Genomic DNA, 14,317 nt, shown 5'->3' with positions numbered 1-14,317 from the left:
CAAACTTTCAATTTTTGAAATAGAAATCTTTTGCAAAATTTTAGGCAGCACAAACGGTTTTTAATATTGAAAATAATAAATATTTATTTAGCAAAAATCAGCAATATAATGATTTCTGAAAGATTATGTGACACTAAATACTGCAGTAATGATGTGGAAAATTCAGCTTTGCACCACAAGAATAAATTATGTTTAAAAATATTTTCAAACAGAAAGCAGTTATTTTAAATTGCAATAATATTTCACAATATTACTATTTTACGGGGTTTTTTTTTTTTTTTTTTTTTTTAAATGCAGCCTTGTTGAGACATACAAAAATTTAATCATTCTCAATATTTGACTGGAAGTATACGTGTATTAGACCAGAGTCAGATCAAAATCAGAATATATTAGGTTTTGATTAGATTAGAGAGTCTAATAAGATCAGAAAGGTCTGTTTAAACTGTCATCTGTTCAGTTTAGGTGTCAAAAAAATTGCATCAGATCATGATTCAGTTAGATTATATTAAATCAGATCAGAATCAGATCAGTTGTATATAACTATAGTACATTTAAATTAGGGTCTTATCACAGAGACCCTAAATATGGGTCACATCAGATTGTAATCATAATTCAAGAATATCAGATGATTTGCTATCACAACATCATAGAAACAGAGACAGGAATAAGACAATGAAAATAACAAAAGAACAAATCAAACCATGAATGTGTGAATCAAATCAAGCTAGTCGGATCTACACTGAATCAGAGAGAGAGAGAGAGAGAGAGAGAGAGAGAGAGAGAGAGAGAGAAAGAGAGAGAGAGAAAGAGATTGAGAGAGAGAGATCTCTGATTAAAATAGGCCTGCAACATAACTGGAACAAACAGCCCATCTTTACTATAATAAAAGCTTTATAACAATCAGTAGCCTATGTATACTGTGAAAAGCATGCAAAATTTTGTTTGCATAGAATACCCAGCTCACCTACTACTGTACAATTTACAACATGAACAGTATGCATCAGAGCACACTGCTTGGAATGGCGTATCCCACAATGCAATGCACTTGACCTCTATTTTCCATGAGAAAAATTAACCATAAGGCATCAATCATAATAAAAATGTCTTTCTTATTATTTAATCCAGCTGCCTGACATATTTTAAGGTGCTGTATGTAATTTTTTGACTGTACTAAAGCATAAAATACCTTAACGTGTTTGCAGATATTTAGGAAACATGTCAAGGTCGCATACTTGCTTTTCCGAAAAAACAATACAGTACAGACAGTTATTCTGCTTTAAATTGTGCAATGAATCCATGCCAGAATGTATGTTTTTGTTTTGTGATTCCACCCACTGCCAGTTTATCCAATTGGGTTCTGACATCCCTAGTTGCCAATTGGTGGAAAACACAGTGTATTCTAGCCATGGAAGCTTTCAAATGAACTGGGTCAGAGATAAAAAGCTTTGGCGAACATTTAAAAAGTTATTACATTACATTGTAAAGCTTGTCACCTTCCATTGTCAACTGTGCCCGTTCCTGTTGTGTGTCCTCAATCTGGCAACCCACATGAACATCTAGTTTGAGGAAGAGGGGGCGGAATGACAGAAACATCTCCGATATTTTGAATTTGGACTGGGGGACCCATTTCAACCACTAGCTGTCAATATTACATATTACACCTTTAACTATTGGACACCATACAGTCAGATCATCTGTCAAGTAATGTAGCCACCATCAAATGTTTATCATTCCATACTACATACGCACACAGTAATTTTTTTTATCAGTGTGCAGTCTGTGCAGTATAACTGAAACACTCTAACACACTCGCATTCTTCGACTGTGACAGAGCTGGTCATGTGACCACATCTGCCTTAGAAAGTACATCCTCTTTATACAGTATTCTACAAACAGATGCTATAAATCTGGATAATCAAACAGGATTAATTTAAAAAAATCATATAAAAGTAAACAAAATGGCAAATCTGTGATGTGTTTTCATGAGGGACTCATAATTGTTTATCAACCTGTCTCTTGGATTTCACTGCAGGAAACACACACAGATGGACACAGTGAAGACCCAATCCAAGGACACACTCTGCAGTGCTCATTTAACAGCGCTGGGAGCAAGAGTCCCACCGGAGGACACAGCAGCACACAGATGCTGAGACTGTCCACACGGTTACCGCAGAGCGGCTAATGAGCAGAAATCTGTACAGATACACCAATCTAGGGAAAACTGTCTATAAACAAATTACAAAATATACAAAAAATACCAAGGTATTCCATGTTTTTGTAACAGGTATTATTGTAATATCCTGTTTCTTTTGATATGTACTATTGTAATTCCATGAAATACACTGCAATACAATAACAAATACCATTGTATCTGCTGATTTTTAACGTAACCGCAGATGTAGCTATTTGCAACTTGCATGTGCGTGGCTTCCGGTGTAATCTGCTACCAGTTATTTTAGTTATTCAAGACATCTCGTTTGTACAAGACAAGACAAGGATGGGAAAGTTTCTTTGTTTGACAAATGACAGACAGGGGGAATTTCTGGAAATCTCAGACTAGAACTAGACACCTTGAGGCCAAGATGCAGACCAACAGCTTTCCAGACCGGGCTATTCATTTAGAATTAATAACGAAAATGCTCATTACTATATATATATATATATATATATATATATATATATATATATATATATATATATATATGTATGTAATAATTGTCTTAGTATTCATCAAATATTACATTTAGTGTATTAATGTAAAACCTGCAGCACATTTTCTTGCAAATTCTCTGTACAGTAAAGATGTCATCTGTGTTTGAGGTTTTTATCACACATGACAGAATTTTTTTCTCTCTCTCATGAATTTGAAATGTCTGTAGACTACAAGACTGAGACACTAGCTCTATCAGATAAGACATCTTAACACCAAGTTCTTCATATACAAGCTTTATCAACTTCTGATCTACTGTAACGTATTTGCAGCACAACATTATTGACAAGCATTTGCATTTAGCATGTTTATCAGATGGAAACACACAGTACTGTATTACAAATGACAAGAATGTGTCCAAAACACAGTTCAGTGTGAAAAACAATTAAAACTCTTTACATAGAGCGACTGCTTCATAATGCAAACTGGCAAAGTTTTTGTTTTCCCAATTTATAAAATTGCATCCCACCATGAAGCACCTATCACAAATAGCACACTAGGATATTTTGTTTTGTTCATATGTAGCAGTGTATATACATGAAACAAGAAAAAGGAATATGAAGATATTATCACATGAAAACTGCACTGTCACTGTCACTTCAAAGACTAATCTGTCCTGAACTCAAAACCCCTAAATAAGCTGTCACTATCCAACACTATTTAAGAGGGCACTGTTACATAACCATTAAAAGTTTGACATTAAAGTCAACCATCTCAGCCTCAGATTTGTGATTGCCAATCGCTTGGAGCTATGGAGAATGAATTCAGTCATCAGAGCAAGTCGACACTGTACTTGGTTGATTTAAACTAATGGACATTAATACGTCATTGCAGATCTCTGACAGCGACAGATTCAGAGTGCACACAGCATAATGCAGGTGTTTAGGATCAGCTTGGCAAGTCAAAATCTCTTTCCTGCGACACTAAAATAAGAGGTACAGAAAAACGAGAACTGCACAGAGAAGAGAGGCCCATGACAGACCAGTGGCATCTATCCTTCTATCTTACCAGGCGAGCTTGAAGCCTTTCATTGATGCAGTAAAAGCAGTCCAGATCCCACAGTTTCATCTTCCCATTTCACGAGCCGCCTTTCCCAAGGCATCCTGAGCTGGATGATAATCCGGGTCGGTTCGGGTGACCCAAGCACAGGTGATTAGTCCGACTCAGAATGCCTTATTCTGCATGAAAGTGCCGGGCAAAGCCATACTTCCACATCCTGTGTGTGAAGCGCTCATGTGCACCTCTCTGAAATGCAGCAGCCTCTGTCTCTCTTCCTGCAGATGAGGGCATGAACGGCTCTCGTCTCAATCCGGTACCCACTGAGCATGCTCAGATCCTTCAGGCCACTCCCCCCTGCTTCCTTCCTGACTCAAAGAGATTCATGTCTGGTCTCACTGCTGCTGCTGTGTGTGAGGGATGAGGCAGTCGACAGCTGGTCCGCTAATCCCTTAATACAGATGAATGGTAAACACTTTGAACAGAGTGTGTGTGTGTGTGTGTGTGTGTGTGTGTGTGTATGTGTGTATGTGAGGATGACAGAAATGCATTGTTTGGTGTCCTGTTCTATCCTAGTTTGAGCTGCTATATGCCACACACATACACACTGCTGATATTATGGCAAATATATTGTCAGGTGTGCAGGCTAGCAGCATTTCTCTGATCCCATTGACTCACAGGTCACTGAAACATCCACAAGCTGTCTGAACACATAAACGTCTTATAAATTTTGATATGTGTTCGGAAAAAGGGCTTATTTTTTCAGTAAACGGCAACGGCAGTTGCAGACTAATTTTTGATGGATGTGGCGTTCAGCTTTGACTGAGTATAAAAGACAAGACTCTGCTGAGTCAGTCTCCAGACACTCTTAAATACAGTGACCATGATTTTGCAAAGTAAGAGATGTTCCTGAATCAACATCCTTGTTGGTCCCAGAACAACATTTATATCAACCAATAATTGTTGAGGGTTAGAGTTGGGTTTTTAGGCATGAATAGTATTCTAGCTGATTATTTCCCTCTTATTTTAGAGGTTAGAAAAGTAGTTTCTGTACCGACAAAATGTGTTCGTTTAGTGATATTAGGTAACATGAGATAACAATTGTTGGGGATGTATGCAAATACACAGTGCAGAACCTACCACTGGAAGTGCAGACATTAAAGTGTGTGATTGTCACCCAGTAACAAAAAAACAGAACACACCTTACACCGAATAAAAAGGTAGAAACAATTTTCATTCAGAAATTGCTAGTAAATTCCATGAATTGTAACACATTTAATTCACTGTGAAATTCTTAAGTAAAAAGATACATATTAAAAATACACTTTTTTAGGTTTTTGAAGAGACTAGAATGAAGACACCTGAACCTGAAAGTTTAACTGCTATTTCGGATGACTATGATACTACTTAAAAGACCCACATGCACATTATAAAGATTGCTAAACACATCCATTAAACTTAAAAAAATTGCCATATAATTCCCATTTTCCAATCCTGCAGCAGATTCTGATTGGCAGAGGACTGGACAATCAGAATGAATCCCTGTAAAAGCATTAGCCAATCAGAGTGAGTGCATGTCATTGTGGTCCTGAATGGACAGCTCCCTCACAGGCTCTGAATGTGAACCCAACACACCACCGCATGCCATCTGAAACACAATTTTATTTGGAAATTAAATGTATGAGTCTAGTTTTGTGAAGACAAAATTAAAAATGTTCACTCCACCTTGGGATTAAATTATATATGTGGCACAGACTATATCCTTTCATTAATTAATATTTTAATTCTTATATGATCTGATTAGCAATGTTACTTGTCCCAAAGGCAGTTGAATATGGAAAAATCATTTTAAATAGCCAGCAGCTATCACTCTGCAGCTCTCATCTGGTTGCCCACTGAAGCTAAGCAGGGTTGATCCTGGTCAGTACCTGGATAGGAGACCCCATGGGCAAACCAGGTTGCTGCGGGAAGAGGTGCTAGTGAGGCCAGCAGGGGGTGGTCTGCATGGATCCTAGCACCCCAGTATAGTGACAGGGACACTACAGGTAACAAAAGCACCATCCTTCGGATTAGATGTTAAACCGAGGTCCTGACTCTCTGTGGTCATTAAAAATCCCAGGATGTCTTTAGAAAAGAGAAGTGTTGTGACCTCAGCATCCTGGCCAAATTTGCTCATTGCCCTCTGACCATAATGGCTTCCTAATCATCCCCATATAATGATTGGCTTCATCACTCTGTCTCCTCTCCACCAATAAGATTGTGGGCATTCTGTTGCACTATGGCTGCCGTTGCATCATCCAAGTGGATGCTGCACACTGGTGATGGATGAGGAGATCCCGCTCACGATGTAAAGCGCTTTAAGTGCTATACTAATATAATAAATTATTATTATTATTAACTATTAAATTAGACTGTTTCATTAGCAGTGCTTCTAGAATTTCCAAGAACCCAATGGATGTATGCGCTGATGTGAAATACCAGCATTGCACATGTAATCGGTTGCGTCATTGGTTGCACATGTTTCTTTGCCCTTGCTGGGTCTCTGGGGGTCTGAGTGGGGATGCGCAGATGAGGATCTCTGGCTCACGCCAAAATTAGGCCAGTAGAGGCTGGAGTTTGTTTATGTGGGTCCAGTCATGCTATGTTTACCCTCACGGCCCAATTGGCCTCCGACAGCTTCCACATAGCCCCACCCCCTTGGCATCACTGCGCTCACTGCTGTATAGAGGCTGACAGGAGCCAGCCAATGAGAAGAGAGCATGAGGAGTCAGGTGATGAGGTGACTGTCAGGCTTAGTTAGTGAGCATACTGGAGAAAGTGAAGTGAGGCAGCTAATCCCTGCATGCATGCACACACACACACACACAGAAATGAACCCAAGCACTGCACACAACCCTGACTAACAAAAACAACAGAGATTATTATACCACTGAAAAGAGCTCAGAGGGTTAGAAGACATTACTCTTAACTATTTGTCAACTTCTGATATAATGCCAATATAAGAGCAAAATTATTAATAAAAGAATACTTATTTCATACAATTTTTACTGAAAATTCACACAAAAATGTATTTATAATTTCTTATTATGAGTTGACAAGGCTGTGGGTAGAAAAAGCTTTTTTAAGATGAAGGGGAAACAACAACAACTGTCCAAACTGAAACCGTTATTATTAGCCAATGCCGAGGCAAAATATTGGCCTAATAATTGGCCTGGAATATCAGTTTGTGACTCACAACCAAATTGTGAAAACCATGTTGCACTGACTGTTAGGAAAAAATAGGAGGAAAAGATAACTATGGCAAACTAACTGAAAATACACTATTATAGGCGGCTAAAACACATTTATTTATTTTTTTATTATTAAAATATGAAATATGCAGAATATATATATATATATATATATATATATATATATATATATATATATATATATATATATATATATATATATATATATATATATATGAAGAAAGCTCTACAGTTCAGATTTACAGATATGTAGAACTTTAGTAATGAATTGTGCTCAAAACCCATGGAAATCTGTTGAATTCATTGCAGATTCCATGCAGATCTACTCACACCTCACAGATTACTGAGGAGATGATTTATGATACAAACACCAAGGTCTCTGGTGTTTTACTGAGATTTATACAGCAGCACTGGTGAATCCCACACAAGGAGGAGAACTCAATCAGTTGCTCATGACCTACTTTCACTGGTTATATACAGCCCACTGTTCATGACAAAAACCCAAAGAACTCTGAGAGTTAGTTTAATCTGCAAGTAAAGCAACTCAGTGCCCACAGAGAGACAGACAGATGTCCACAGAAGACTAAGTTTACGAATGTCTGAGGAAAGAGTTCATTTAACAGTAAGTCATAAGTGCACATGAGCATAGTATGAGAGACGGGACTCTGTTTACAGTGGAAAAGAAAAAGCAGAGAGGCATGGAGAGAGAGAGAGAGAGAGAGAGCAGTATCTGATTGGGGTGTTAGATAACATCAGTCTACAGTTATCTGATGAATCATCAGCTCTGGTAACAGGACACTACTGCTGCAGGTTTCTGTCTAATCTCAGATGAAAGATGGCCTGCACATTTTTCACAGGGATCTGACCAATTAAATAAGAACACAAGAACAAATGAGGCAACCAGGGCACATTGAGCAGCCTGAAAAATTATTACAGGAACAATGTCCAGCAATAATGTGCTTTCACATTCTACAATTATTTTGATAGAGACTATCTGGATGGATAGAAAGATCAATCTCAAACTCAATACTGAACAAATCGAAACGTCTTGATCTACTTTAAGTGGTCATATACAGATTGTACAGTGGCTCCTTCAAGTATGTGATGCAAATGATGCAAACCGGTGGGTCGCAAGACTGTTCTGAGTGACTTGCAATGTGTATAGTCAAAGAAACAACATCAATAACAAAACATCATTCTACATGTTTTTTCTTTTTTCGTATCACAGACTTTTATTTTGAAAGACAAGCTGTTGACCAGTGTTGCCAGATTGGGTGGGTTTCCGCCACTTATAAAAGTGAAAGGACATACAGCCAAGTATGGTGACCAATACTCAGAATTTCTGCTCTGCATTTAACCCATCCAAAGTGCACACACACAGCAGTGAACACACACACACACACACACCGTGAAGCCATTTATGCTTCAGCACCCAGGGAACAGTTGGGGTTCGGTGCCTTGCTCAAGGGCACCTTAGTCGTGGTATTGCCAGACCGAGACTCGAACCCAACTCTCTAACCATTAGGCCACGACTTCTCTTATAAAGGAAATACATTTTAATAAATGTTTTAATAAATGTTTATGCATAATACATTTTCATTTAGTTTCGCAAATTTTTGTTTCTCATTTACTGTAATTACATGTACTGTATTATATCGGCCTTGTATCGGCCAATCGGCCATTCAAAATCTCATATCGCTCGACCAGCATTTAAAACCAAACTTAACAGTCTGGTTTCTACAACTTTAACTTAGGAACATAAATCTGCCTTTAAACTTGAAAATAATAAAGATCGTAAAAAATTTATCGTGATAATTATCAATATCAACTGATATGAAAAAATTTGATCATGATTTTTTATTTATATCACCTGCAAAGTCTTTATCCAGACTATTTAATGGTGCTTAGAGGTGGCATAAATGCATTTACAGCTATTAAAACTGTATACTAGAGGCTGAGGTGGGTCAGAACAGGCATCATTTAGACTGGCTTTAATGCAGTATTTCGTCTTCACACTACATTTTGAGCAAACACCTTGGCAGCATTAAATCATTCAGACATTCAGACACTTTAAAAGTATGCCATGCATATACTTTTTGTGGCCACGGTATCTGTAAACTACATGAAAATATGAAATTTTAAATATAGCAAGAATTTTTTTAGGGAGAGAAAGCCGTGAATAATGTATGCTTCCTGTTATAGGCTTGCTGCACTTTTCTTTTGCAGCATAAGCATCTCCTAATAAACTATAGCAAAAAGGGCAACTCAGAATGTTGCTGATCATGTCAAAACGAAATCCCTGTCCAATGTACAAGGTCTGACCTCAACTTAAATACACAGAGGAATAGAGATTGAGGCAGGCAGAGCGATTTCCTTGTTAATAAGTATGCCTTGAACGACTGCTAATTAAAGAACAGGAACACTAGTGCACGCACACATATGCACACACACGCATCTGTGTTCAAAGCTTTGTGCCTGAAGAGAAACAGATCTAGTTAGTCTAGTTACTGTGACAGGGACACAGTGACCCTGAGCTCACGTTGACCAGAAAAACATGACATGATTCTGTCACTCTCTCATCCTCTCACTTAATTATGTGTGTGTGTGTGTGTGTGTGTATATATATGTGTGTGTGTGTGTGTGTGTGTGTGTGAGAGAGAGAGAGAGAGAGAGAGAGAGAGAGAGATGTTCATTCTGTATAGCTTGTTAAAGAGATTCCGTCTTCATTGTATCAATCTCATGTCCTCTGTATGGCTTTCTTTCTTCTGTAGAACACAAAAACTGAATTTCTGAAGAATATCCTTGCTGCTCTTTTCCATATAATGAAAGTGAAGCTCCAAAATGCCAAAAAAAAGCATCTTAAAACAATTTAAAAGAAGTCCATATGAATTGTGCATTATATCCCAAGTTGAATTATCTGAAAAGTTCACATATGCTTTCCATGAAATAAGAATTTATGAGATAATACAACTGTACATGGAAGAAAGCGTTCAGTACATTATTCTACATTTCTCTTTTTGTGTTGCTCAGAAGACAAAAAGTCATAAAGGTTTGGAATGACACATGGTGAGAAAATAATTAAAGATTTTCATTTTTGGGTGAATTACTGAAATCTCATATGATACTGAAACCTTTTAAATTGTCCAACACAAGTCACACAAGTTCAATATCTTATAATGCACATTGTTATGCAATATATTTTCCTATAAGTCTATCCACTCCTTTAAACTGTTAACTAAACACATTTGATCACATGCTTTCAATGCAATGCATACATTTAAAAGTCATAACCATGAATCAGTATGTATTACAATTATATGTAATAATGCAAAACAATGTTTATTAAAAGGCACTATAGATGCAAATAATGCACAAATATGTGACTTTATGTTCTGAAGAACAAATTATTATTACACAAACATTGCTCAAATGTATCAGTACACTGAATAATCAGGAGTTTTATTCAACTTTCTGTCCTCTTGAAGTCTCTACTGTAAAAGATTGAAGTGTAATTCAATAGATCACTAGAAACAGTATCTGCTACAGTAATTCAGGCTGGATCAATTGACCATGAATTTCTGCCTGCCACTTACAGTCTGTATACAACACAATTCAAGAGCAACTTTAGAGCCAAAAACACAAAAAGTACTCACGGATCCCGGCGAAAATGCAGTCTTTTCCTTAGCGTGGACACTCGTGGGTGGCAGCCCATTTTAACGGGTGAAGTGCATGAGAAAATCCAGCTCTGAACCATGATGCTTTAAACTCTTATGGATCTGCACAGTGTTCACACATTAGTGGGATGAGGACTCCTCTTTACTAAACTCACTTCACCGTCTCCTTCTCTCTCTCTCTTTCTCTTTGCGGGTCATGTCTTGTCCTGCAGTGACCTAGATCCTGCGTTTTCTCAGTTTGTGTGCTGTGGATCAGTAGAGCTTGTTTGCTCACCTGAGGTGTGCTAGCAGTCAGACCAACAGCAGAGAAACTAATATGACCATCAGAGTCTCAGAGACACACAAGAGATTGCAAACTACTGGCCAAAATGCAAAACCAGAGACAGACAGATGTGATAAGGTGAGTAGATTTGGCTGTTTATTCGGCTGAACCTGAATCAAATTGGCAAGTAGGATTCCAAGTAGCATTTGTAATTGAAATTTAAGGATGTAGATATTCAAGCAGTCGTGTAGTTTTCATAATCATAATAATCAAGGTTTCCTATGGAAGAGGACTAGGGCCAAGCAATAATAAAAAAATAAAACCATCTCAAGATTTAAGTCATTATAATACGATATGTGGTATGTGATGAAAAAAGGAAGATGAGCGAGTTCGGCAAAAGGCAGACTCGAACTCTGGTCGATCACATATGCTACATCCACAAGCATTACTCTACGACTTATTCCACTGCAGACGCTGACTAGCACTGTGGGAGATAAAATTATTATGACACGAGTGTGCTTATTCCCGGCATTTTATTTAGACTTTTTTTTCTCGTAATTTAAGGAGTTTATTCTCAACATTTTATTTCAATTTTATTTCTTGAAAAAGAAATTCTCGAAACACGACGACTTTATTCTCAAAATGTGACTATATAATTCTCAACATTTTATTTATTAAATGTTGATTTCGTCAATGAAAATTATGACAAAATATTGTCGTCAACGAACTTTTATCACCTGATGAAAACGATACGAAACGCAACGTAAATGCTGGCCATGTGACGATGACTATAATTAAATGTATTATGCAATAATGTTGATGAATAAAAACGATACTAAAAACTATGCTAAAATGTCTCTTCATTTTCGTTGACCAAAACGAGACGAAACTAAATATTATAACATTATTTCGTCTCGTTTAGTCGCGTTATTATTATTATTTTGCAGTATTTCTGTTTCCTGTGTCTCACTTCAGGGGCTGCATCAGGTCGCACTGCGCAGATGCAGGCGACTTCACTCAGTCACTCAGATGTCACGACGTCAGGCCCCACTCACGACGACAACAAACAAAGTTAAGTCTGACACAGAGAAAGGGAATGATGTGTGTACTTCTAACATGTTTGGCTGGTAAAATAAATGTTGTAAATTCAAATCAGAGCATCTTCCGTGTCTGGAATGGATGTATTCTTGAGTCTATGAGGTAACAATAATATAATAAGATAGCCTTGTTTGAAATGGGTTTGGCTAAAATTAAATTTTGGTTTTGTCTATACTACTAGGTACTTATACTATATTGACTGGGTTAAATAGAATTGCATTGCTAAAAAGAGATTAAAAATAAAATGTTCATTGACTAAAACTAGACTAAATGTTATCCGTTTTTGTTGACTAAAAATAGACGAAAGTATACATGGATAATGCTGATTAAAAAAGGACTAAACTGAACAGACTTTTAGTTGACTGAAACTTGATTAGACTAAAAAGAGTATGAACATGACTAAAACTAATAAAAACTAAAATGACAGCACACAAAAACCAGACTAAAACTAAAATTAAAACTGGCTGCCAAAAACAACACTACTTGGCCCTAATCCTCTTCCATACTTTCTATACCTTTTGACTTTTTTTATCTTCTTATTTTCTGATTACTGGAGAAAAACATATTGTATACAGATTGCACATAAAAAACTTCAAGGTAATGAAAAATTAGACTAATAAACTAGCAAAACATATAAAATTCCATGAATTGTAAAGAACAGTTTTTCATGACCAGGCTTGGAAATCACATATTCCCTGATATTTCTGATACACATACTGGGGCATTTATATAGACATTTGATGAAATTACTCTAAATAACTAACTTATATCTAAAATGTATTATCTATGGAAACTTGTGTTAAATTCACATATATTTTATTATATTAATTATTATTAATTTTTAAATTATATTAAAATATTAAACATATTTACTTTATTAATTGTATTACATTAATTATATTAACATACTAATTAAAAACATATTTTCAACATATTTTTTATAGGTACTGAAAACCATATGACCAACTGAAATTCTTCTGCTAATCTTACATTTTGTATTTATTGATGTTAAAGGGATAGTTCACCCCAAAATGAAAATTAACTGTTTTGATTACCACTGACTTCCACTATGTGAAAAAAAAAAAATCTTATTTCATGTTCCACAGAACAAAAATAAAGTCATACAGGTTTGAACAGACATTAGGGTGAGTAAACAATGACATACTTTTCATTTTTGGGTAAACTATCCCTTGAATTGTTTAAACAGTACTGACAGTTTTATACTTCAGCTCCGAAATAATGTATATTCCATGAAAAATCAGGTACAACCCGAATTCCGGAAAAGTTGGGACGTTTTTTAAATTTTAATAAAATGAAAACTAAAGGAATTTCAAATCACATGAGCCAATATTTTATTCACAATAGAACATAGATAACGTAGCAAATGTTTAAACTGAGAAATTTTACACTTTTATCCACTTAATTAGCTCATTTAAAATTTTATGCCTGCTACAGGTCTCAAAAAAGTTGGCACGGGGGCAACAAATGGCTAAAAAAGCAAGCAGTTTTGAAAAGATTCAGCTGGGAGAACATCTAGTGATTAATTAAGTTAATTGATATCAGGTCTGTAACATGATTAGCTATAAAAGCTTTGTCTTAGAGAAGCAGAGTCTCTCAGAAGTAAAGATCGGCAGAGGCTCTTCAATCTGTGAAAGACTGCGTAAAAAAATTGTGGAAAACTTTAAAAACAATGTTCCTCAACGTCAAATTGCAAAGGCTTTGCAAATCTCATCATCTACAGTGCATAACATCATCAAAAGATTCAGAGAAACTGGAGAAATCTCTGTGCGTAAGGGACAAGGCCGGAGACCTTTATTGGATGCCCGTAGTCTTCGGGCTCTCAGACGACACTGCATCGCTCATCGGCATGATTGTGTCAATGACATTACTAAATGGGCCCAGGAATTCTTTCAGAAACCACTGTCGGTAAACACAATCCGCCGTGCCATCAGCAGATGCCAACTAAAGCTCTATCATGCAAAAAGGAAGCCATATGTGAACATGGTCCAGAAGCACCGTCGTGTCCTGTGGGCCAAGGCTCATTTAAAATGGACTATTTCAAAGTGGAATAGTGTTTTATGGTCAGACGAGTCCAAATTTGACATTCTTGTTGGAAATCACGGACGCCGTGTCCTCCGGGCTAAAGAGGAGGGAGACCTTCCAGCATGTTATTAGCGTTCAGTTCAAAAGCCAGCATCTCTGATGGTATGGGGGTGCATAAGTGCATACGGTATGGGCAGCTTGCATGTTTTGGAAGGCTCTGTGAATGCTGAAAGGTATATAAAGGTTTTAGAGCAACATATGCTTCCCTCCAAACAACGTCTAT

General features: G+C 36.8%; 1 protein-coding gene across 4 annotated transcripts in view; it reads right to left on the bottom strand.

Annotated features, from left to right (window-relative positions):
- The window catches only part of LOC132132135 (protein Aster-B-like), a 64,970-nt gene that overhangs the window by 19,518 nt on the left and 31,135 nt on the right, over positions 1-14,317 (bottom strand). Inside the window, exon 1 of one of the 4 annotated variants that reach the window (XM_059544423.1) lies at positions 3,719-3,985. The exons of the other annotated variants lie outside the window; for them this stretch is intronic. Within the exon in view, the coding sequence (XP_059400406.1) occupies positions 3,719-3,741 (23 nt within the window). The 5' untranslated portion in view covers positions 3,742-3,985. Of the gene's footprint in view, positions 1-3,718; positions 3,986-14,317 lie in introns of those variants that run through there. 4 annotated transcript variants of the gene reach the window in all.

Source organism: Carassius carassius, chromosome 49, assembly GCF_963082965.1.
Source record: "Carassius carassius chromosome 49, fCarCar2.1, whole genome shotgun sequence".
Taxonomy (NCBI): domain Eukaryota; kingdom Metazoa; phylum Chordata; class Actinopteri; order Cypriniformes; family Cyprinidae; genus Carassius; species Carassius carassius.
Note: the sequence above shows the minus strand (reverse complement) of the source record. Positions and strands in the feature narration are given on the sequence as shown.